This window comes from Thalassophryne amazonica, chromosome 20 (genome assembly GCF_902500255.1).
Source record: "Thalassophryne amazonica chromosome 20, fThaAma1.1, whole genome shotgun sequence".
Taxonomy (NCBI): Eukaryota; Metazoa; Chordata; class Actinopteri; order Batrachoidiformes; family Batrachoididae; genus Thalassophryne; species Thalassophryne amazonica.
The window spans coordinates 63,579,174-63,606,252 of record NC_047122.1 but is presented as its reverse complement, the minus strand read 5'-3'; the positions used below and the strand labels follow the sequence as shown (position 1 = coordinate 63,606,252).

General features: G+C 40.5%; 1 protein-coding gene across 2 annotated transcripts; it reads right to left on the bottom strand.

Moving 5' to 3' along the window:
* Positions 1-767: 767 nt before the first annotated feature.
* Positions 768-23,327, bottom strand: LOC117501714 (transmembrane protein 54-like). 2 transcript variants are annotated; one of them, XM_034160683.1, is made up of 7 exons: positions 23,194-23,327; positions 13,087-13,283; positions 12,150-12,209; positions 5,084-5,275; positions 2,559-2,705; positions 2,180-2,248; positions 768-1,514 (listed from the first exon to the last, which is right to left on the bottom strand). In XM_034160683.1, exons 1-7 carry the CDS (start codon positions 23,204-23,206, stop codon positions 1,212-1,214), a joined length of 981 nt encoding a protein of 326 aa, XP_034016574.1. In that variant the 5' UTR covers positions 23,207-23,327; the 3' UTR covers positions 768-1,211. The 2 variants fall into 2 exon arrangements, with proteins under 2 accessions (XP_034016574.1, XP_034016575.1); XM_034160684.1 differs by lacking the exon at positions 12,150-12,209.
* Positions 23,328-27,079: the final 3,752 nt, after the last annotated feature.

The following is a 27,079-nucleotide window of genomic DNA, read 5'->3' as shown; positions in this document are numbered from 1 at the left end:
ACCGGAAATTTGTTTTCTCTTTGTAAGACCCAAATGTACCAAGATTTAAAAAAAAACCTTAGATTTAGATGATCTTGTTTTAAGGTTTAGTTTCTTATTTTAAGTGTACGACATGCTTATTTCTAGATTTAATCTTAACTCCAAGATCATTTTTATGTTTTTAGATGCCGCTTTTTTTTCTTTTTTGCAGTGAGATCAATGAAAGTTTCTTGTTACTGACCTTATTTCACCACTAGTCTACCTCTGGAGTATAAACCTCTTAACACTTTGAGAAACATTTTTTTAGTTAGAATATGATCATTTAAAATGGGATATTTTGCCAGTATACTCACAAACCACAAGGGGTCGCTGACAGACCACTCTGAGAAAGGCTGCTGTCTGTACACCTACAGACAGACCTCAGGACACGGGAGGATGGAACAAAACTCCTACTGGAGTCGATCTGTTTAACACATGATTTTTTTTATATTCCATGGCTGGATTTTGAAAGGGAATGTCCTCATTCTGATTTGTCATCTGTAATACGTTAATGCAGCACGCTGCTAGAACCACGGAGCAGGACATTTACATTTCATCGAGGGGAGGAGATTATGTTTCTCTCTACATGTCAGAGGCCCTCAGACAGCACGAGTGCCTGTTTGTACCGTCACGCCTGTTGACACGTCGAACCCACAACCAGTCATTCCTGTCAGGTCACTCCCGACAGCGCCGCATCGTCAGGGAAATGTCAGAGTACAGCCAAAAAACACACACACACACACACACGGTAAAAAGCAATTATTACTTTATTCCTCTGGACATTAAATTCAAATAAAGCACCGTGCTGCATTTTCTTGACCTACTAGCAGGATAAAGTCAAATCCCATGTCTCAGTCAGGTCCAAAAACCCGACTGTTCATTCTCAAGGAGAGAAAAAAAACAAAAAAAAAACAGATTGAAGGTTGAGGTCACACCCATGTACACTCAGATGTGACTGAAGACCGGCTGCGTGTCGTCTCCTCAGTAAGATCTAGTGTTTTCCTGCGTGTCCTGAAAGCAACCTGAAGAATAATACACGAAGTCAAGTCACGTGCCAAAGACAGCATCTCTCTCTTAGTCGTAACAGTTCTGAGGTCAGAGGTCAGAGTTTTTGAAGTACAGACTCAAACAAAGCAACAGCATTCTTGAAATCCGAGTGTTGCTGCGAGAAATAATGTGAACAGTGCAGTGGGTTAAACCCAGAAGCTGGACCTCTCCAGTGCGCCCCTCTCCAGGAGCTGGTGCTGCTCTCGGGCCCCTCGCTGGTCGCCAGCCCGGGGCTCTGACCTTCCTCTGTCTGACCTTTGCCTGTGCGGCGGGCGGTGAGGCTGCCTCTCAGGAGGAGGGAGACTTCTGTGCTGGCGATGGAGTTGCCGAGGAGGAGGAGGAGCAGCGGGAGGAAGAGAAGATTGAGGAGGAGGGGAGTGAAGCGGCCGTCTCTCGGGCTCAATGTAGCTGGAGGGAGCGGCTCGCTCCGTCGGCCTCGCCGTGTTAATCTGGCAACACACACACACAGACGGCATCGTGATGACTCGCTGTCAACACTACAGAAGCAGCCATCACATTTTAGGCCCCCTAGAAGCTTCATGAAAAAATGACTTAAAGCTACAGTGTGTAGGATTTAGTGCCATCTAGCTGTGAGGTCACATTACGACAAGGAGGATAATCGTGATTCTGACGTAGATCAATTCCACGTTTTCAGTCTACACTCATGAAAATACATCGAATCACCGCTGCAGGAAGTTACAGATCAATGATCAGGCGGTTATGAAGGCTGGATTCAATTTCTGCTAATAAACACTCCTAAAATCTACACACAGCAGCTTTATCATCGAACCTGCAGCAGCACAAACCTTTTATTACAGCATCCTGGGGTTGTCATAAACACGCGGTGTGAAACTTGTGCCAAATACCAATGCAGATCTGGCTGTATCCACTGTGGTGACCCCGAATTAAAAAAAAAAACGGGAGCAGCCGAATGCACAATAATCACAAATAGTGTTGTCATAAACCATTCTAAATTAACTGTCATTAATATGCAATCATACACATCAAAGAACCCTAAAATCTAACCAGTTCATCTGCTACCTTGTGGGTATCTATGGTGTAAGTATCAAGTGCCCACCCCATATTGAGCTGTCATGTTCACAGGGGGATTTACCTTGTTAAAATGTAGAGATGTCTGTTGTCTGTGCTGTGAATACCTACTTATGGTGTCAGCATCAAGTCTCTATCAAAAAAAAAAAAAAAAAAATGCATCATGAAGAGGGCAAAAAAAAACAAACAAAAATATATAAGTCACACTTACTTAATGCTAATGATAAGGCATGTTCAGAAAAGGAGAAAAAAATGCTTCATCGTCATTAATATGCAAATATCGGCATCAAACAACCCCAAATTCTAATCAATTCAATTCATTCCAATAGGTTACCTATGGTGTAAGTATGAAGTGTCTACCATGTATTATTAATAAGTTAGTGGTTGAATAATATGTACACAAACAAACACACAACACAAGTGTGTAAAATTCTGCCTCTCACCGCTTTGATGTAATTTCTGAGTCGTTTCCTGCGTTGACAGCAAAGCAGGCCGAGGAATGACATGCAGACAGAGAAGCAGCGGGCGCAAAACACCAGCTGGACGATGCAGGTCACGATAAGTGGCACCCACAGGATCAGGGTGGTGCTCTGTGGAGGGAGGGAGGCCGTTAGTGTCATCCAATCAGCTGGAGTGCACACAAGATGATTCAGCAGCTCCAAACAAACGGGAACTCAGCAGGTACCGACGTGACAACGAAGACCTTTTCTCCAACTGAAAAAACCTGCTTGTGAACAGCCTGGAGCCCACAGGCTTACATACATCCAGATTCATATCCTGATAGGCAAGAACTGATTCAATTTTCAAGGTCAAAGGTCAAAGTCGGGAAAAATCCCTATCTTTTAAAATTGAATTTAAAAAAAAAAAAAATCATAACTCGGCCAAAAAAAAAAAAAAAAAACAATTTTCTTTCATATTTGAGAGTGGTATGTAGGATAGTATCTGACAAAGTTTGATCCACATCTGATCCAGATTACAGATTTTGTGGCCATTTAAATATAACATTGAAAACCCCTTTTAATGTATATTTTACAATATATCTTAATCAAACCTGCCCCAATCACTCTCATATTTGAACGTGAGGTGCAGACTGGCACTGACTATCACCTGACAAAGTTTGATCCCGATCTGACCTGGATTGTAGATTTTATCGACATTTGAATTTAATATTGAAAAGCCCATTTGATGCCCACTTCACAGTATATCTCAATCAAAAGTGCTGACTTGCATTCTGCAAAGTGGAGAAAAAAAAGGGACATTCCCACATCTTGCAAAACTGACTCAACAGTACCTTCAGATTGTGAGATGACACGAATTAAACGTGTGCGTGTGTCTCACTAATGCATCCACACAAAAACCAGAATAACAAATCATTTGTAATTATGTGCTCTTCAAGAATTTCCTTCTGAAATCAGCCTCGGGGGGTCGTGGAAGTCTGTTTTCAAGAGGTGGTGAAAATATTTCCCCCTTCAATAGCAATAGTTTCTAAAAAAAAAAAAAAAAAGAGATCTGAACAGCGCGCTCACATGACGCCAGTCTTGTGCTCTGCGCCACATTATTTTCAGAGCAGGATGGTTGGTAACATTTCTTCTGATTTGCCTCTGTTACTAAACATTGCACAGTCAGTGGTATTGGACGCGGAATCGCCCCTGTCAACTTTAACTTTTGACCCCTGTACAAACTGAAATTGACCTTTGTCACTGTTCTTAGGTTTTTACCCCATAACTCCAGAACAATCAGTCACAGATAGTCCAAACTATACCTTTTTGGAATCTTTATGATCAGACACATAATGTGGTATCATTTTAAATATGATTGGAGCATCTTTTAATTTTGACCTCTGTCATTCAATTGAAAATTCAAGTAGCCAATCGGTTTTTTCAAAAGAGTAATTTCTAAGGAGTATTTGTGCCAAATGTTCTTAGATGACTCTTAAAGGTGGAGAAGATATGTGCTTCCTGGACATGAAGTGGAAGTTTATTCCTCAGGAGAGAGAGGAGCCTGAAGGCTTTTTCTCCCACTCTACTTTTTGAAAAGTCCAGGAACCGCAAACCAACCTGCACTCTGGGAGCAAAGAGCTCCGGGGAACCTTTGAAGAAGAGGAGCGATGGAGCCTGAACATGAAGGGCTGCTGGACTTTACAGTGATGCAGTGTGATCTCCTGTTCCTCGCTCCCAGCAAACCACAGCAGGCTGCATTGTGCATCAACTGGAGAATATTTTGGGAGTTACTGGGACAAACGGATAATAAAGTATTACAAAAATAAAAGGGAGAGAGTTCAACTCTCATCTTCCATGTTCGACATCGATTCAAGCAAAACCTTTGTGATTCAGTGATTCCTTATTGTGACAAAAGTGATAAAGTGAACTTAGTGTTTTAACTGAACGGGTATAAATGCACTTCAGCAGTCATTTGGGAGAAATGCAGGTTTGAAACACGTGAAATTCTACATGGAGACATGCAGCATCTAAGTCTCTCGTGTTTAAATGTGCAAACATGCTTCACTGCTCCAGTGAACAATCTGCACAGTTCCCTCATGAACTTAATGTTATGTAAGACGATGCTGGCCGACCTCACGGCCAATATCCACAGTGCCCGTCGCGCTAAAATGGCAGCATCACACGCTGACGTGTGGATGCAGCGGTGAGGATGAGCCGGCCTGACAGCCCGTCTGCAGCGCACTGAAGCGACACCGACCCTCAAGTGGACCGAGAGGGTCAGGTCAGAACTCCTGCCACCGGCCCACGAGTGGGACTAACTGACAGGAAGGCCTTCTCCCACTCACACACACACACACACACACACACACACACACACACACACACACACACACACACACACACACACACACACACACACACCAAAATCTGCTCCGCTAACAGTCAGCCGTTCAAACAGCCAGCTGCTCCACAAAGCTCTGAGTTCACGCTGCGATCGCACCATCTGTCAGACGCATGAATCCACTTACGTAGATGCGGGTGGGGTCAAAAGGACACTCGTTAGTGACGCTGGAGTAACCGATGGCGTCAGGAAAGCGGCAGTGAGTCAGGAGGCTCCGCCCACTGTGAATGATGGCCCTCACCACAGACACGAACAATCCGATGACCGAAGCCGCCGCCATGGCCGCAGCCACGAAACTGAGGGTGAAGACTGACCGCGTCTGTGGAAGAAATGCACAAAACCAGGAGTCAGAGACAGAAAACTGACGCTCTGAAGTTTGACTGCTTTGAGGTGAACAGCAGGAGAGAAAGTATTACAGTGACGTATCTGGAAACAATTTCTTTAGTTATTATTAAAGGAGTTTAGTTCAGGGACGACCCGGAACAAACGGGAGCAGCCACAAGGCAAACAGCACGGCATCGTTCAGTAAACCGGTCTATATTTGTTTTTCAGCCAGTCTCAAAAACCGAGTGAGCATGCAAGAAGGAGTTTTAAAAAAAAAAAAGCATGTAGTTTGTACAGTCACAAGCTTACAGGATTTTTACAAAAGTATCCTCCAATGACCTTGACCTTTGACATTTTGACCCCAAAGACAAAAACGCTTTTTGGGGTCAATACACTTAACACACATACCACGTTTGGTAACAACTGGACAAGTTGTTTCTCACTTTGGTTAGTATCTCACAGAGCGGCGAATGCTGACGAACATTGCAATTCTTTGGATTCGCCAACTTTTTGGTGAAAATCAAGAATTACTATCCTGCTGCAGAACAGAAGGGAAAAAAGAGAAAGAAAAGAAGAAAGGATGAAGAAAAGGGGCACCGTTTGGGTCAGAGAGTGGTTGCAAACCAAAGAGAACCTTGACACGCGATACAACTGTTTTACAAACGTTTGCAACGTTGTACACAAAAACAAATTCACTAAGAAATTTTGAACATGTTCAAAACTTTTTTGCGACAATAAATACTGTTTGCGACAAGATAATACTATTTGCAACCCTAAAAACTGTTTGTAAACTGTTTTGCAACCTTTTACGAACCCTGGCGAAACACAACATTCATCAGCACAAGCACTTGGCGACAGTGGGAAGGAAAAACTCCCTTTTAACAGGAAGAAACCTCCAGCAGAACCAGGCTCAGGGAGGGGCAGTCTTCTGCTGGGACTGGTTGGGGCTGAGGGAGAGAACCAGGAAAAAGACATGCTGTGGAGGGGAGCAGAGATCAATCACTAATGATTAAATGCAGAGTGGTGCATACAGAGCAAAAAGAGAAAGAAACACTCAGTGCATCATGGGAACCCCCCAGCAGTCTAAGTCTATAGCAGCATAACTAAGGGATGGTTCAGGGTCACCTGATCTAGCCCTAACTATAAGCTTTAGCAAAAAGGAACATTTTAAGCTTAATCTTAAAAGTAGAGAGGGTGTCTGTCTCCCTGATCCGAATTGGGAGCTGGTTCCACAGGAGAGGAGCCTGAAAGCTGAAGGCTCTGCCTCCCATTCTACTCTTACAAACCCTAGGAACTACAAGTAAGCCTGCAGTCTGAGAGCGAAGCGCTCTATTGGGGTGATATGGTACTATGAGGTCCCTAAGATAAGATGGGACCTGATTATTCAAAACCTTATAAGTAAGAAGAATAATTTTAAATTCTATTCTAGAATTAACAGGAAGCCAATGAGGCTTTTCAGGGAACTTTTAGGACAACCTGATAATAATGAATTACAATAGTCCAGCCTAGAGGAAATAAATGCATGAATTAGTTTTTCAGCATCACTCTGAGACAAGACCTTTCTAATTTTAGAGATATTGCACAAATGCAAAAAAGCAGTCCTACATATTTGTTTAATATGCGCATTGAATGACATATCCTGATCAAAAATGACTCCAAGATTTCTCACAGCATTACTAGAGGCCAGGGTAATGCCATCCAGAGTAAGGATCTGGTTAGACACCATGTTTCTAAGATTTGTGGGGCCAAGTACAATAACTTCAGTTTTATCTGAGTTTAAAAGCAGGAAATTAGAGGTCATCCATGTCTTTATGTCTGTAAGACAATCCTGCAGTTTAGCTAATTGGTGTGTGTCCTCTGGCTTCATGGATAGATAAAGCTGGGTATCATCTGCGTAACAATGAAAATGTAAGCAATGCCGTCTAATAATACTGCCTAAGGGAAACATGTATAAAGTGAATAAAATTGGTCCTAGCACAGAACCTTGTGGAACTCCAAAATTAACCTTAGTCTGTGAAGAAGATTCCTCATTTACATGAACAAATTGTAATCTATTAGATAAATATGATTCAAACCACCGCAGCACAGTGCCTTTAATACCTATGGCATGCTCTAATCTCTGTAATAAAATTTTATGGTCAACAGTATCAAAAGCAGCACTGAGGTCTAACAGAACAAGCACAGAGATGTATCCACGCTATTTCCTCTCCAACGTACGGGTTATCTGCTTTAAGCTGCGAGATTGTGAGTTATACCACCGAGTCAGGCACTTCTGATTTAAGGCTCTCTTTTTCAGAGGAGCTACAGCATCCAAAGTTGTCTTCAATGAGGATGTAAAACTATTGACGAGATACTCTATCTCACTTACAGAGTTTAGGTAGCTACTCTGCACTGTGTTGGTATATGGCATTAGAGAACATAAAGAAGGAATCATATCCTTAAACCTAGTTACAGCGCTTTCTGAAAGACTTCTAGTGTAATGAAACTTATTCCCCACTGCTGGGTAGTCCATCAGAGTAAATGTAAATGTTATTAAGAAATGATCAGACAGAAGGGAGTTTTCAGGGAATACTGTTAAGTCTTCAATTTCCATACCATAAGTCAGAACAAGATCTAAGATATGATTAAAGTGGTGGTTGGACTCATTTACATTTTGAGCAAAGCCAATTGAGTCTAATAATAGATTAAATGCAGTGTTGAGGCTGTCATTCTCAGCATCTGTGTGGATGTTAAAATCGCCCACTATAATTATCTTATTTGAGCTAAGCACTAAGTCAGACAAAAGGTCTGAAAATTCACAGAGAAACTCACAGTACCGACCAGGTGGACGATAGATGATAACAAATAAAACTGGTTTTTGGGACTTCCAATTTGGATGGACAAGACTAAGAGTCAAGCTTTCAAATGAATTAAAGCTCTGTCTAGGTTTTTGATTAATTAATAAGCTGGAATGGAAGATTGCTGCTAATCCTCCGCCCCGGCCCGTGCTACGAGCATTCTGACAGTTAGTGTGACTCGGGGGTGTTGACTCATTTAAACTAACATATTCATCCTGCTGTAACCAGGTTTCTGTAAGGCAGAATAAATCAATATGTTGATCAATTATTATATCATTTACTAACAGAGACTTAGAAGAGAGAGACTTAATGTTTAATAGACCACATTTAATTGTTTTAGTCTGTGGTGCAGTTGAAGGTGCTATATTATTTTTTCTTTTTGAATTTTTATGCTTAAATAGATTTTTACTGGTTATTGGTGGTCTGGGAGCAGGCACCGTCTCTACGGGGATGGGGTAATGAGGGGATGGCAGGGGGAGAGAAGCTGCAGAGAGGTGTGTAAGACTACAACTCTGCTTCCTGGTCCCAACCCTGGATAGTCACGGTTTGGAGGATTTAAGAAAATTGGCCAGATTTCTAGAAATGAGAGCTGCTCCATCCAAAGTGGGATGGATGCCGTCTCTCCTAACAAGACCAGGTTTTCCCCAGAAGCTTTGCCAATTATCTATGAAGCCCACCTCATTTTTTGGACACCACTCAGACAGCCAGCAATTCAAGGAGAACATGCGGCTAAACATGTCACTCCCGGTCCGATTGGGGAGGGGCCCAGAGAAAACTACAGAGTCCGACATTGTTTTTGCAAAGTTACACACCGATTCAATGTTAATTTCAGTGACCTCCGATTGGCGTAACCGGGTGTCATTACTGCCGACGTGAATTATAATCTTACCAAATTTACGCTTAGCCTTAGCCAGCAGTTTCAAATTTCCTTCAATGTCGCCTACTCTGGGACCCGGAAGACAATTGACTATGGTTCCTGGTGTTGCTAACTTCACATTTCTCAAAACAGAGTCGCCAATAACCAGAGTTTGATCCTCGGTAGGTGTGTCGCCGAGTGGGGAAAAACAGTTAGAAATGTGAACGGGTTGACGGTGTACACGGGCCTTCTGTTTAGGGCTACGCTTCTTCCTCACAGTCACCCAGTCGGCCTGCTTTCCCGACTGCTCGGGATCTGCTGGAAGGGAACTAACGGCGGCTAAGCTACCTTGGTCCGCACCGACTACAGGGGCCTGGCTAGATGTAGAATTTTCCACGGTGTGAAGCCGAGTCTCCAATTCGCCCAGCCTGGCCTCCAAAGCTACGAATAAGCTACACTTATTACAAGTACCATTACTGCTAAAGGAGGCCGAGGAATAACTAAACATTTCACACCCAGAGCAGAAAAGTGCAGGAGAGACAGGAGAAGCCGCCATGCTAAACCGGCTAAGAGCTAGTAGCTGTGCTAAGCTAGCGGATTCCTAAAAACACACAAAGTGAATAATGTGTAAATAATTCAGAGGTGATTCAGCAGAGGGAGTGCTTTAGTTAAGGCATGTGAAGATTACACTGTGAAACAAATCGTTATCTATTTAACTAGATCAATCTAACTGCGCAGATTAAACAGCTAACAGATACAGAAAAACACCGCTGTGCTCCGGAACAGGAAGTGATACAATACTGCAGTGAGAGCCAACCACCAGTAGAGGCAAGAAAGCTTGCTTGCCTCTACCACAAAAACATAGTTTAGTATATACGTATACTGTATTCCCGTTTGTACAATAATAGTAATTTTGCAGAGATACTGTTATTACATCATGAACAGTGTTGAAAAACTAATCATTTAATGAGTTTACAGAAGGTGAGACATTTACAGCGAGACACAGGAAAATGTCCCAGCTTTCAGGAGAGTCATTATGAGGAAGAACTGAGGTGTTAAATTGAAACTCGATAAGAGCATTAAAAAAAAAAAAAAAAAGAAATATTATAATTAGACTGAGATTGACAGTTGTAGTCGTTCAGTGATAAATGACCATGTTGGCATGAAACGGGGCGTGTTGGGGTTAGTTTGTGGCTGCCGAGTCAAACATGAGCGCTGCACGTCAGCGGCACCCTGCCCAGTCGCTGTTTTAAGTGACTAACAAAGGCGACGGGGAGTGGTTTATCCTGGCAGGTTTGGCCATGGCGCCTCATCAGTCCCGTTTGAGCAGCCTAACAGCCGACTGAATAAACAGAGTCTCCGCCGCATTAGTGGTCAAACGTGCAGCCGAAGGGGGCGGTCCTTAATGTCCCTGAATGAACAGCTGAGAAACCACATGTGAGGAAAGAAAGATGTTTTTGGGTAGAAGTAACAGTGCTCGAATCAAAACTTCAATTTAGCAAACAACGTATGTTAAATCAATTAAAAGACTGATTTTATTTCCATGCAAGGTACTTTTTAAAAAATAGTTTCAAAACAGATTTCAGGATTTTGTTTTGTTTTTCACCATGTTAAATCAATAGTAGTTCAATAGTTGACAGACATCAAGATTAATGTCTCTTTAAATAGCTCGGATGTCTTCAAAAGATTCCAGAAATTCATGGAATTCCTTGTGGAAGCTTCCAAATAATAACTGGTATATTTATGCATTAATTCGGGAACCTTTGGCTGTATTTAAGGGCCCACCTGAAGAAGCAGGACCTTTTCGCATTTAACAAAAAGACATAAGTCGTATCCAGGCCCTGAAGCCCGAGGATGAGAATCTCCAACTCCACCTGGACGGGACTGCCGGGTCAACTTAAACAATGCAGATGGAGTATCTTGTCCAAGGACTCAGACAGGTACAATACCAGGAATCAACCCCAGTGCCCCACTTGTGCTTAAGAGCAAACACCTAAAGAACATAAAAATCTAAAGAATTAGGCCATCCAGCGTAATTTTGGATCTCCACAAGTCAGGTTGTACTTGAGGAGCCACTTCAAAAATATTGTTGAGCAGTGGATAAGACTTGGGTTCGAATCTCACTCAAGCTACCTGTCTGAGTTCTTGGGCTAGACACTTCATCTGGACCGTCTCAGTCCACCCGGGTGCAAATGGGCACTGGCCTTGTCTGAGGAAGTAACCCATGTCAGACAGGCGTCCCGTCCGGGGGGGCCTCCACACTACAGAATCCAGAGATAAGCACCGGTACCAGCGGGTATGTAGGACGTACTTCTTCTATCATTTATTACACAAAAATATCAGAAGCTGGGGATCAGAGAGACTTTACATCATAAAGGAAAGAGCCCCAGAATAACACAAAGGAATCAAACTTTAGCTCTAAAATTCTGAAAAAAAAAAAAAACACATTGGAAGCATCAAATAAAAATGTGACATTATAAAAGTCTGTTAACCAAAGAGGAAGCCATCAAACTAAAATCAGAAAAAAAAAGAAAAAAAAAAATCAGGAAAAAAGGTTAAAACATCAGTACGATCACAAAGGCCAAAAAGTCTTTGATGTTTGCATCTCCAAGGTTTAATCGTTATTTCCACAACTGTGTGGTTAAAACAGTTTCAAATAATTAAAAATAATTTTTAAAAATATCATAGTATCTAATAGTTATAAATAAGTATTTATAAAATGTGTCTTGCATATATATGTACATACATAAATAGAAATGCCTAAAATGTATTCATTTTTTTCACATTTAAAAACACTTTTACATCAATATTTCTTTTAGGTGTTCCTGTGCAATTTACAAGAAACTTGCAATTTTTTTTGTTTTTCTTCTAACTTGAAGATAGATGGATTGATAGAAAATGCAAAAACTGTTGCCGGTGATCATTTAATAATAAATGATTCTTAGAAAAATATAACTGACAACTGAAGAAATTCTGTAGTTTTATTACTTAAAAATGCATTCTTAAAAAGGTGTTAAGGGGACACACTTTAGCTGTTTATGATAACTGACAGAGGAGCTTTTTGCAATTATTAAATGTGAATAAAACTTCTGCACACCACCTGTGGATCTGTTTATTTCATAAAAGAAGAACAATAATAATAAAAACCTTCATTAGTAACAACAAGTGATACTAACCAGGTTTTTGCTCTTCTTGTTCTTAGACAGGACAACAGCCAGAATGCCAACAACAATGGCCTGCAGGAATGACAGAGAAGATACCAGAATATTCATGTGACTATATTTGCATCTACTGTCTCTTTGAATATTCAGCAAAACAGGATTAAATAACCTAACAAACCCTCACAAAAGTTGCACACAATTAAAACAACAGGAAGTCCAGGGCAGATTTGTGGGGAAACCAAAATGTTATTTTCTGACCTCAACAGCCAAATCAAAACTGACGGCACTGAGCAAGATGCATTCGTCAGTTCTGGCTATGGCCAAACATGTTTAAAATCTAATTAAAAATTTTTCACAGAAGGCAAGCCAAGCCCCTCTTCTACAGTCTACCTGTTACTACTTCATGGACAGGAACACAGCACAGGAGGACAGCAAGGTTAAGGTAAGGCTAAGCCATCTTAAAAAGCTTATTTACAGTTAGTGAGGTAAATATCTACACATGCAGCTCCATGCTGAAGCGGTCTGCAAAACTGGACACTTTCAGTCACATTTTCACCACAAAACATTTACGTTTTTGCTGACTCCCAACAACATTAATTAGCTGGTTAACTTCTGCTTGTTAATGCTGTGTTTGCATTTTTAATAATGCACAAATTAATTTTGTAGAGAGTGAAAAAATGACCCTGGCTCTCTAAAAAGAGAGCCACAACAACACCTCTTACCATGTGTGACATTTCCAAGTCAATCAGAATTATATTTTTTGAAAGCAACACATGCTGGCACATAAAAGATCTACAAATGATCACAGGAGCTTCTTCTTGGTCTTTAGAGGTGAAGCAAAAGTAAAACTACTTCATGTGCAATATCAAAATGGAAAGACCATGGTAATCCATGTCTTCCATGAGATATCATTATATTCCCTCTAACATTTTGTCTGTGCAGATGTGCTTACCACCAGGCCGGAGCTGAGGGCAATCACATTGGAGATGGCGTACTCCATGGCCTGGGCCTGCTTGTGAAGGTTGATGTGTCTCAACACCACACCATGGACCAGCGCTCCCAACAAGAAGTTGACATGGCCAACGAGGACAATGCTCAGACCCATCTTCATCAGAACTTTGGGTTCCTCCAGGCTGTCACAACACAATCCTGAGGAGGGCAGGAACAAAGAGAAAACTTCTAAATGCTTTGAAAACTAGAGCACAAACCTCCGCCAACACTAGTTTCCAATTCCACAAATTTTACCTTTGAAAAAATTTTCAAGGTCAAAGTCCTGTTAGAAATGGCTTTTCATAAGCTAAAATATCATACAAAATATATGATCAAAGGGGCTTTTCAATGTTAAAAATAAAACATCCTCTAAATCCACAATAAGGATCAAATGTGGATCAAACTTAGTCTGTTCATTGAGAGTGTCAGTTTGCACCTCACTTTCATATATGAGAGTGATTAGGACACATTTGATTAAGATATAATGTAAAATATACATGAAATGGTGTTTTCAATGTTAAATTTAAATGGGCACAAAATCTGTAATCTGGATCAGATCCACATCAAACTTTGTCAGTTGATAAAGGATAGGATCCTACATAAGTCTCTCAAATATGAAAGAAATTTGATCTTTTTTTACAGAGTTATGAATTTTTTTTAAATTCATTCATTGTTAAAAGATAAGGATTTTTCCAATATTCTAAGATTTCTCCTGACTTTGACCTATGACTTTAAAAATTAAGCCAGTTATTGCCTTTCAGCATATGAATCCTCTGTAAAAATTTCATAATGATAAATGAAAAATTGTGGGTTCCAGGATGTTTTCAAACAAAAACAAACAATCCAACCAACCTTCATTGGCAGAGGTAAATATGTAGAGCTCTACGGCATGAAAGGATACACTTACATCATTCAATTTTTGCATTTTTTGATTGTCTTTAACTGTTAAGTGAACTTCATCCTTTAACAATCTCTGAAATTATTTATTTACATGCTGAAAAATCTATTTCATGAGGAGAATCCGTCTCCTCTTCCAGCTTCTGAAGCTGTGCATGGCACCGCCGGTTGAAAGTTTCTGTTTTTACCACTCTCAGGCACGACAATTCTCCATCAAACCACAGATATCAGAGTTTGGCCAAGACTGTTGTTGTGCTTAGCAACACTATCGTATTGGACAACCCTGTTAGATTTTAAATCAATCTGCAAGGCTGAAACAATCATCTACCGTGAAATGAAACGGCTGCACATAGATTCTATCATGACAGGTGCACAGAACTTGTTCACGCTCAGATTTTGGCATGAAACATGGAGGAGATAAAGCAAAAAAAAAAAAAAAAGAACAAAGGCTGAGTTTGTGAGATGGACAAAAATGGTGAAAAGCCATTTCAAGCGAACCTGGATGGAAAGATGGTTAAATAACTGGTGCACGGTCACGAATGGAACAATTTTGATGGAAGGTCGACATTCCAGGAGATGTTCCGTGCACATTGTGTGCACATTTATTCAGCTATGTGTCACTTGAATTCAAACACTGGCAGTGTACTGCCAAACCAAAAAAAAAAAAAAGCACCTGGACCTCTTGGATTTGGGATTTTTGTGCATTGTTGCAGTGTACCTTTGATTTTTGACATATAGTCTATTATTTGAGTTTATTTTGTTTCGCAATTTGATTATTGAGAAAGCCCTATATAACACACACGCACACATACTATATATTAAAAATGGAGCATTTAACTAGTTCAAACGTGATCACTTGTGTGAACAGAGAACAGATGAGGAGGATCACCGGCATTTTGGCCATATGGCCCATTTTTCATTCATTCATCTTTCATCTCGCAACCGGGGCTGGTAAAATATTACACACACACACACACATATATTATATTATATATATATATATATATATATATCTATATATATATATACACATATATACATATATTTGTGTGTGTATCTACTTTTTTCTAAAAAGTAATGATTTTAATTTTTTCGATTTAAATAGACTTTTTTCATTTTTATTTATTTCACTCTTCTAAATGAGATGATACAAATCATATCATTCATTATAACCTTTATTGACATGTTAAAACATAAAGGTGCACATACAACATATACAAGTACCATTAATTAATGGCACTGATATCATATTTAGGTGATGTTTTAAGTACTGATTTCTTAAAAAAATCATTTTATGTTTTTTTTTTATAATTATTATTATTTACAGCAATTTCAATCATGATTTAAATCAGCTGATTTAAATCATACCAGCCCTGTCGGCAACACAGGTGCCTGAGTGTTGAGGACCTCAGTAGGTGGAGAAGGCAAGGGGACGTCCACATTTCACCTGGCTGCAGCAAAGATGGTTATTATAGAGATGTGGGAATGGGCCAGTTGTCTGCCTGGATGGTTGCCATCCAGGACCCAATGCAGTTCTGTGTTGACATGGATATAGCAGTGTAGCACCAGCGCATGCCCTCAGACTTGACTTGTAAGAACAGTATTGGGTACTTTCATGAGAAAGGCTGCAAAATTGACCATGGGAGTGGATAAAAGGCATTTCCAAATCTGGACCATATTTTCATTCAGAAAACTATTACAAATTATCAGCAGACAGCACAGTAGTCAGCAAGCACACATACTAGTACAGGTACTATTATTTTCTGTTAAAATCCTGTCTTTGCACATGGAGGCCTGGGACAAATGGTGACTTTTGATTTAACTTCCACTTGTTTTACTCCAGGATTAAATGTCCTTTCCTGAATGTTTGTGTAACAACACAAGATGTATTTTTTTTTGTTTGTTTGTTTTTTACAATCTTGCACATGAAAATACCTTATAGAAAGTCCAAAAGTATGAATTTGCTCTACGGCATGGATTTCTATCCTTATTCCATGCTAACCGGGACAATAGACCTTATTTTTGTGTCTAGAAAAGCTGTGCACTGTGCTTTTAGACAACTCCAGTGTTTGAAACCTCCAACCAGGAGCAAGTTCCACCGACTGTTTTCTTTGGCTTCTCTAGTTTTTGCTTACAGATGTCACATCCATTTGTTGAGTTGACAAACTCGTGAGCGAGAGAAAACACAGCAGTTTTCGAGGGAGGTGCTGTATGAACATTGTCATTGAAAACAAAGCCGTGAATCAGACAAACCAAACATTAGTTTGTGATTGTTTCACCAGTTCCTGGTGGAGCAGTGCCCAAGCAGAGCCTGGAAGGGTCATTGTGAGCCCACTGAAGTTGGGTGTGGAGGCTTTTCTGGCTGCTCACTGTGTAAAAGGTCTACACACTACATGGCGACACAGCCGGGAAAAAAAAAGGTAGAGACATCAAGTACGCTAGAGGCTGCAGACACATTCTCCAGATGGCTGTGGATTACAAGGCACGAGAAGTGGGTCAATACTGGTTGGACACAAATCAGGGTCTGATCAAATCCAGATGGGTCGCCTGACTGATGGTGTATGATGGTGAAAAACCCGAAACACCTGACCATCCAAAGAAACATGATGTGAAGGAGGGGGGGATAAATAGAATGTATGCATAGGATCAGGTCTCTTCTTTGATAAATCATTATTAACACTCTGTGCAGGTCTGTTCCTGCAACACTGTAACCGAAGAGCAGCTATTTATTTAGTGATTTTGTTTTCTGAGTGTTGCACTGTGTATTTTGATTGTGTGAAAACAATTTGCCTTTTCAATCGTATTGTAGTTGCACCAGTTTTTTTTCTATTTATGACATTTTTGCACAGTAACTATTATGAAATACCCCTGCATTATGTGAATATATATATATATATATATATATATATATATATATATACACACACACACACACACACACGAGGTCTGTTAGAAAAGTATCCGACCTTTTTATTTTTTTCAAAAACCTGATGGATTTGAATCACGTGTGATTACATCAGACATGCTTGAACCTTCGTGCGCATGCGTGATTTTTTTCACGCCTGTCGGTTGCGTCATTTCCTGGTAAGCAGCCTTTGTGTGAGGATGGGTGGAGTCTCTCTTGTCGTTCTTTCCTTGCAAGGAAAATGGCGGAACGACTGGAGCAGCGCCGCATCAAATTTTGCCAGAAACTGGGCGACAGCCAGGTGGAAACCATTCGGATTATTCAGACGGCTTTCAGTGACGATCCTATGGGCATCACACAGATTAAGGAGATGTACGAGGTCTATTAGAAAAGTATCCGACCTTATTATTTTTTTCAAAAACCATATGGATTTGAATCACGTGTGATTACATCAGACATGCTTGAACCCTCGTGGGCATGCAAGAGTTTTTTCACGCCTGTCGGTTACATCATTCGCCTGTGGGCAGTCTTTGAGTGAGGAGTCGCCCACCCTCTCGTCGATGTTTCATTGTTTAGGAATGGCTCAGAGACTGCTGCTTTGTTTGATCAAAATTTTTTCAAAACTGTAAGGCACAACTGAGTGGACACCATTCAATAAATTCAGCTGGTTTTCGGTAAAAATTTTAACGGCTGATGAGAGATTTTGGTCTGTAACTGTCGCTTTAAGGACGGCCCACGGCGCCTGATGGCGATCTGCACTTCGAGGCGGCAGCGTCTCGCCGTTTCAAGTTGAAAACTTCCACATTTCAGGCTCTGTTGACTCAGGAAGTCGTCAGATAACAGAGAACTTTCAGAAGAAGTCGGCATGAGGAGTTTATTCGGACATTCCATTGTTAACGGACATTTTGTAATGAAAGAACTTTCGGGCAGAGTCGCATGTCGGGCCGGACCCGACCGCGGGGGGTCGCGACAGGAAAAACACCTCCGTTGGAAACCTTAACGGGCAAGTTGGAACATGCCCAAGCTGTTAAACAATTTCTCAGTTACTCACTTGTTGAAAGCCATCAAAAGCCGCCTGAATTTTACAAATGGTTTTCAACACGGAGGTGTTTTTCCTGTCGCGGCGCACACAGATTCGCCGAGTCGTCACAGAAACGACTCGGCGAATTTGCGCGCACGTCTTTCATTAAAAAATGTCCTTAAACAGTGGAATGTCTGCATAAAGTCCTCATGCCATCCTCTTCTGAATCTTCTCTGTTCTCTCACGACATCCTGGGTGAATTAAGCCTTAAATTAGGATGTTTTCAGGTCGAAACAGGCCGACGACGGCGCCTGGAAGCGCTGCGCGACATCCCACTCCGTGGGAAGTCCTTACACTGACAGAAACACCCCATAATCTCTCATCACCCGTTAAACTTTTCACCGAAAACCAGCTTAATTTCTCGAATAGTGTCCACTCGGATATTCCTCACAGATCCAGAAAAATTTTTGATAAAGCAACGCGCGCCGTCTGGAGCAGCGTGTGAAACAAAGGAATTCAGCCGAGAGGGCGGGACCACATCTCACTCAAGGCCTGCCTACAAGGAAATGACGTCACCGACACGCGTGAAAAAACTCACGCATGCGCACGAGGGTTCAAGCATGATTGGTGGAATCGCACGTCATTCAAATCCATATAGTTAAAAAAATAAATAAAAGGGTTGGTTTATTGTCTAATAGACCTCGTACAACCAGTTTAAAGACGGCCGCGCAACGGCGGAGAGTGAGCCATGCTCCGGTCGGCCATCAACATGCTGAAATGACCAGATCATTTCCAAAGTGAACGCTGTGTTGATGCGTGACCGTTGTGTGACTATCCGAGAAATTGTGGAAGAGGTGGACTTCAGCACTTTTTCGGCACATTCCACTGTGACAGAAGATTTGGCCATGAAAAGAGTTGCAGCGAAATTCATGCTGCTGGCTTCGGCATGAAGCTGATGGCGCGAAGAGCTGGGCATGTCACAACATGTCCTGTGAGACTTCAACACGGTGGCGCTTTTGTTCCACCATCAGCTTCATGCCGAAGCCATCGGCATGAATTTCGCTGCAACTCTTTTTATGGCCAAATCTTCTTTCACAGTGGAATGTGCCGAAAAAGTGCTGATGTCCACCTCTTCCACAATTTCTCAGATAGTCACACGACGGTCCCCCATCTCCACAGCGTTCACTTTGGAAATGATCTGGTCATTTCAGCATGTTGATGGCCGACCAGAGCATGGCTCGCTCTCCACCGTTGTGCGGCCGTCTTTAAACCGGTTGTACCACTCCTTAATTTGTGTGTTGCCCATAAGATCGTCACCGAAAGCCGTCTGAATCATCCGAATGGTTTCCACTTGGCTGTCGCCCAGTTTCTGGCAAAAATTGATGCAGTCGCGCTGCTCCAGTCGTTCCGCCATTTTCCTTGCAAAGACAAAACGACAAGAGACTCCACCCATCCTCACACAAAGGCTGCTTACAAGCAAATGACGCAACCGACAGGCGTGAAAAAAATCACACATGCGCATGAAGGTTTAAGGTTGGCTCATGCAAGCACACGTGATTCAAATCCATCAGGTTTTTGAAAAAAATAAAAAGGTCCGATACTTTTCTAACAGACCTTGTATATCTAATATGTTTCTCATATATTTTATAAATGTTATGGAGAAATAAATATTTCTAAATCTAAAAATTCTGTTTTTGAAACCCGATGACGCATTTATATCTTACAGATGTTAGCATGCATGCCCCATGTACACACACCACACGAGGTTCAAGGTAACTTCCGGTAAATTCAAAACCTCATGGATGCGCACACACGCGTCCCTGTGCTGATGGCATTAAAAGGAAAATAAAATATTCGTTATGGAATTCCCTCAGGAAAATATGTTCTCTTTGTTAAAATGAGCTGTGATTTTACAACACATTATTTAAAAAAAACCTACATTATAATGCTTCAATTTCAGCAGTTTTGTGAAATTTCAAAGGCAGTACAGTTTTTTTTTTTTTTTAAAGAAAAGAAAAGCATTAACTGTTATAATTGGCAAGAAAATATAGTGGTGCAGCTTAGCTAAAATTTCCATAAAAATTGTTCATGGAATTTGGCAGACATATTCTAAATAATGTTTATTTTCAGATATGGAGCCATCCTGGAGCTGACCTCTAATGACCTACAGGGGTCAATAAATAATTACACAGGGGCCAAAATTTAAAAATGCTCAAATCATGTTGAAAACTATACCACCTTATTTGTCTGTTCATAACGATTCCAAAAAGGTATAGTTTGGACTATCTATGACTGAATGTTCTGGAGTTATGGGGTAAAAACTGGTGACAAAAATGGTGACAAAGATCAGTTTCAGTTTGTACAGGAGTCAGAACTTAAAGTTGCTCCAATTTTGGTAAAAAATGATGCAAATTATTGGTTGAGCTAACAGCATTTTAAAAAGGAATAGTTTGCACCATCTGTCATGCTTAGTTGTCATGTTACGGGTTAACAGAATCCAATGGATGTCAATCAATCAATCAATTTTTTTTTTTTTATATAGCGCCAAATCACAACAAACAGTTGCCCCAAGGCGCTTTATATTGTAAGGCAAGGCCATACAATAATGATGTAAAACCCCAACGGTCAAGACGACCCCCTGTGAGCAAGCACTTGGCTACAGTGGGAAGGAAAAACTCCCTTTTAACAGGAAGAAACCTCCAGCAGAACCAGGCTCAGGGAGGGGCAGTCTTCTGCTGGGACTGGTTGGGGCTGAGGGAGAGAACCAGGAAAAAGACATGCTGTGGAGGGGAGCAGAGATCGATCACTAATGATTAAATGCAGAGTGGTGCATACAGAGCAAAAAGAGAAAGAAACAGTGCATCATGGGAACCCCCCAGCAGTCTACGTCTATAGCAGCATAACTAAGGGATGGTTCAGGGTCACCTGATCCAGCCCTAACTATAAGCTTTAGCAAAAAGGAAAGTTTTAAGCCTAATCTTAAAAGTAGAGAGGGTGTCTGTCTCCCTGATCTGAATTGGGAGCTGGTTCCACAGGAGAGGAGCCTGAAAGCTGAAGGCTCTGCCTCCCATTCTACTCTTACAAACCCTAGGAACTACAAGTAAGCCTGCAGTCTGAGAGCGAAGCGCTCTATTGGGGTGATATGGTACTACGAGGTCCCTAAGATAAGATGGGACCTGATTATTCAAAACCTTATAAGTAAGAAGAAGAATTTTAAATTCTATTCTAGAATTAACAGGAAGCCAATGAAGAGAGGCCAATATGGGTGAGATATGCTCTCTCCTTCTAGTCCCCGTCAGCACTCTAGCTGCAGCATTTTGAATTAACTGAAGGCTTTTTAGGGAACTTTTAGGACAACCTGATAATAATGAATTACAATAGTCCAGCCTAGAGGAAATAAATGCATGAATTAGTTTTTCAGCATCACTCTGAGACAAGACCTTTCTGATTTTAGAGATATTGCGTAAATGCAAAAAAGCAGTCCTACATATTTGTTTAATATGCGCTTTGAATGACATATCCTGATCAAAAATGACTCCAAGATTTCTCACAGTATTACTAGAGGTCAGGGTAATGCCATCCACAGTAAGGATCTGGTTAGACACCATGTTTCTAAGATTTGTGGGGCCAAGTACAATAACTTCAGTTTTATCTGAGTTTAAAAGCAGGAAATTAGAGGTCATCCATGTCTTTATGTCTGTAAGACAATCCTGCAGTTTAGCTAATTGGTGTGTGTCGTCTGGCTTCATGGATAGATAAAGCTGGGTATCATCTGCGTAACAATGAAAATTTAAGCAATACCGTCTAATAATACTGCCTAAGGGAAGCATATATAAAGTGAATAAAATTGGTCCTAGCACAGAACCTTGTGGAACTCCATAATTAACTTTAGTCTGTGAAGAAGATTCCCCATTTACATGAACAAATTGTAATCTATTAGACAAATATGATTCAAACCACCGCAGCGCAGTGCCTTTAATACCTATGGTATGCTCTAATCTCTGTAATAAAATTTTATGGTCAACAGTATCAAAAGCAGCACTGAGGTCTAACAGAACAAGCACAGAGATGAGTCCACTGTCCGAGGCCATAAGAAGATCATTTGTAACCTTCACTAATGCTGTTTCTGTACTATGATGAATTCTAAAACCTGACTGAAACTCTTCAAATAGACCATTCCTCTGCAGATGATCAGTTAGCTGTTTTACAACTACCCTTTCAAGAATTTTTGAGAGAAAAGGAAGGTCGACCTTGTTTGACCTTTATTTTGGAGACCAAGCATTCAACACAGTCAAAACTATTCCATTTATTAGTCCCATTACGTCAGCCAATAATTTGCATCACTTTTTACCAAAATTGGAGCAACTTTAACTTTTGACCCCTGTACAAACTGAAACTGATCTTTGACACAATTTTTGCCATTTTTACCCCATAACTCCAGAATATTCAGTCATAGATAGTCCAAACTATACCTTCTTGGAATCATTATGATCAGATAAATAATGTGGTGTAGCTTTCAACATGACTGGAGCATTTTTAAATTTTGATCCCTGTGTAATTCTTCATTGACCCCTGCACTTCGTTAGAGGTCAGCTCCAGCATGGCTCCATATCTGAAAATAAACATTAGTTTATTTAGAGTATGTCTGCCAAATTCCATGCTTTTATAATAAAATAAACAACCGTTTTGCTATGCCGCCCACTAATATGCATCTGTGCCAAAGAAGTGCCACACCCCTTTTTTTAAGTTTCTACAAAGAAACCTATTTGGAGTACGACTGTCATCTTTCAGATTGTTAACATTGAGCTCATAATCTACAAATTATATGGGAAACAGAGCAAATCTGAGACCATGAACTGGGAAGATTTTACTGAAATAGATAAACCTTTTTCAATGTATGTTAACAACATAACAAATGCAACGGCTGTTGACTAAACCATGGGCCTCATCCAGCCCCCAGGGCACGAGTTTCTGATCATGATTTTAGACTTATCTTTTTTAAGTTGTGATAAATTACTTTTAGTTGTTTCATTCAGATCACTAAAGAGAAATCTTAGTTTAGTGTGTGGAATGTGTCGTTTGGGCAGACAGTTGTAGTTTTAGAAGCTTTTCTCATCACCTGCTGTGTGAACACTCACTCACTCACACACACACGCGCGCACACACACACACCACACCCAAACAAACACACACACCTGCCAACAATGTACACACATTTAATAGAAGTCCACACGCCTCCTGATTACCTTTACTGGTCATGTCCGTTAGGTTACCATTCGTTCAGATAGACGAGGAGTCTGTGTCCACTTTGACCTCACTTCTCAGTAAAAGCGCGGCAGCCGCGGACTGACAGCAACACACACACACACACACACACACACACACACACACACACACAAACCTCTGCTCAGACATTTCAAAATAAAATCAATCAAAATAACACACACGCACATACGTTTTTAATCATTATCAAAACACAGGTAATATGATTAGATTTTCGATCTGTATTCAGAAATGAAGTTGATTAAACTGTCATGCTTATTTTTTTAAAAGCCAAATTAAAAAAAAAAAAAAAAACAGTAGACAAAACTGAAAAGCATACATTAAAAAAAACAGCGTTGAGTTCATGTGGATGAAATAACTTTTGTTAAATTAAAATGCATGTGCACACATTTCAACAGTTTCCTGTATTACACCTCATATATTTAGGCTTTTACTTTGAAATGAACCTCCCCACCTCTCCTGCAGATGGCTCCACCCAAAAAGGTAAAACGCTAATCTGCTACATGTGTCGAGCAAATATAAACATTTACATATGAAATCTTTATATATAGCTTTAAAAAATAAAATCATACATTTTTTAATCAGCAGGACAAGAATTTTGAGACTTTTTTTATTCAGTTTAGTGTGCCATTAAAAAAATTCATCCCAGTATTATTAAATTCTAATTGTGCAGTATATATATTTAAAATAATAATAATAAAATTCTCCACTGTTTGTCAGTTTTCTTTATCCACTTATATAGACAACAAAAAACTATAATTTATCACATGGTAGCACGCATTCTGTCACATACTCAACATAAAAAGTCCCACATATATTCAGTATTGTTGGAAATATAAAAGAGCAGTTCCATTGAATTAACACAAATTATGCATAATCACAAAATATTTAATTCTGGCAAAATGTATACAATATTGGCAGACTTCACATGCTTCATATATATTGTAACAGATCTTTAGTGCCACCAAGAGGACAGACAGCTGCATTAAAGCAAAAGAAGCCTGTTGAAAAATGCCAGATTTGATTTATTTTATTTATTTATTTTTCAACCAAATATGTCCAAATATTTCATTTATTTTATTTATAATATTTATTTAACAATATTTTGTTGTTTGGTGGATAAGATCACAACGGGCAATTTATAAAGCACAGTTGCTAAAATAAAACATCAGAGGGCGCAGAACGCTACAGGGGTAGAAATTTCAATTTCAATTTATTTTCATTTATATAGCGCCAAATCACAAAAAAAATTAAAGAAAACATTATGAAGTTACATTAAAACCAGGGGCGGCTCCAGGGTTTTATACGAGGGCTGTCAATATAGGTCCTTTTTATTTTTTTCAAAAACTATATGGATTTCATTCATATGTTTTTACGTCAGACATGCTTGAACCCTCGTGTGCATGCGTGAGTTTTTCCACGCCTGTCGGTGACGTCATTCGCCTGCCTGTGAGCACTCCGCGGTGCGGCGGCACAGGAAAAACACCTCCGTGTTGATTACATTTCTAAAATCCAGGCGGCTTTTGATGGCTTTCAGTGGAGTGAGTATATGAGAAATTGTTTAACAGCTGGACATGTTCCAACTTGTCCTTAAGGCTTCCAACAGAGGTGTTTTTCTTGTGGCGGAGCGTCGCAGCGGCTGCGAGCCAACGCTGCAATCCGCCCGCACGTCTTTCATTAAAAAAATCTCCTTTAACAGTGGAATATCCGGATAAAATGCTGAAACCGACTTCTTCTGAAACTTCTCTGTTCTCTCACGACGTCCTGGATCAATAGAGCCTGAAATGTGGAGGTTTTCAGCTTGCAACAGGCTGATGACGGCGCCTGAGAGCGCTGCGCGACGTCTCGCACCGTGGGAAGTCCTTAAAGCGACAGTATCACCTCAAAATCTCTCATCAGCCATTAAAATTTTCACCGAAAACCAGCTTAATTTTTCAAACCGTGTCCACTTCGATGTGTCTCACAGGTTTAGAAAAAATTTTGATCAAACAAAGCGCCAGTCTCTCAGCAACTTCTCAGACAAAGGAATTCCGACGAGGGGCTGGACGACTCCTCCCACAAGGAGTGCTCACAGGCGAATGACGTCACCGACAGGCGTGGAAAAACTCACGCATGTGCACAAGGGTTCAAGCATGTCTGACGTAAAAACATATGAATGAAATCCATATAGTTTTTGAAAAAATAAAAAGGACCGTTACTTTATTGACAGACCTCGTAGATGGCTGGTGGGTGGGACAAAATCTAAATATACTTCACATAAACAATCACAAGATACAAGACTGCATGTTTTGCAGTATTTTCTTCATGTTCACAAAAACAAATGTGTAGCCGCACATGTAAAATGGAACTGTGATGCTAATAAAGATCAGGTCCAGTTTGCTTGTGTCGTTAAGTTTGTGGCACACTTTATAAAACAAATGGTCAGACAAGGAATGCAGACAAGAACCTCTTCCTTCACAATTAAAGAATGAGGGAATTTTTAACTTTTCTACGCTTATGCGGCAGGAGCATGTATTGGTATTGTTTTCAGTCCTGTGTGTCAGTCTGTCCATGTGTGAACAAAATAACTCAACACTTTGTATCTAATTTGTACCCAACTTGGTACAATGATTGAAGGTCAGCCAAGGATAAAGCAGTGTGATTTTAAGAAAAATCTGTTAAAATTTAAGGTTGCAAGCCAAAGTCAATTTGGTTCCAGTGCTTATATATCAGACATGATGATAATGGTTCAGAATAATTGGTTAAAGATAACACCTATGATTATTAAACACTAATATGATGTCATATATCACCTGTTTAGTGGTCACATGAACTTTTGCCCTGGATTAGATTAAAACTGTTTGGAGGCTCCATGGATTAAACATGCTGCATGGGTTTTGTGTTGATCAAATGTCAAGGCCACACAGAATCAGATATTTTGGTATCACTAAATCACAAAGGATTCATTTGCATGAACCGTTATCACATGCAAGGTGCACACTGAAGTCCATGAAACAAAAGACAATGATTTGCCCAACATTTTGGATGGGCACATACAGAAGGATGGACAGTCACATTCCAGGAGCTGCGCAGAATTAAAGGGCACAGGACAGACTGATGTGTCTACAGTATCATACGATATTTTACAAAACATTTGTCTGTTTCCCTTCTCTTTTCAGATCCTTTGACAGATTTCCACCGAATGTAATACGAGGAATAGGGCACCGCAGTCTCGTTTGACCCCTGAGTGATATTGCGGGATTTGACCACTTATGGGGACCTCCACTCCATGCGCAATATACGAGGTCTGTTAGAAAAATATCAGACCTTATTTTTTTTTTTAAAAAACCTGATGGATTTGAATCATGTGTGCTTGCATGAGCCAACCTTGAACCTTTGTGTGCATGCGTGATTTTTTTCACGCCTGTCGGTTGCGTCATTTGCCTGTGAGCAGGCTTTGTGTGAGCACTGGTCCTCCCCCCTCGTTGGATTTTCATTGCAAGGAAAGGATCAAATTTTTCCAGAAACTGTGAGAGACAGCCAGGTGGAAACCATTGGGAAGATTCAGACGGCTTTCAGTGACGATCCTATGGGAATCACATAGATTAAGGAGTGTTACAACCAGTTTAAAGATGGCGCACAATGGCGGAGGCCATCAACAGGCTGAAACGACCAGATCATTTCCAAATAGAACGCTGTGTTGATCCGGGACGTCGTCTGACTACCAGAGAAATTGCAGAAGAGGTGGACATCAGCACTTTTTCAGCACATTCCACTGTGAAAGAAGATTTTGTAACGAAAGACAGGTGGAGGGTTTGTGCGTCTGGATGGAGCCACTAATGGCGCAGAACAAAAAGCACCTCCGTGTTG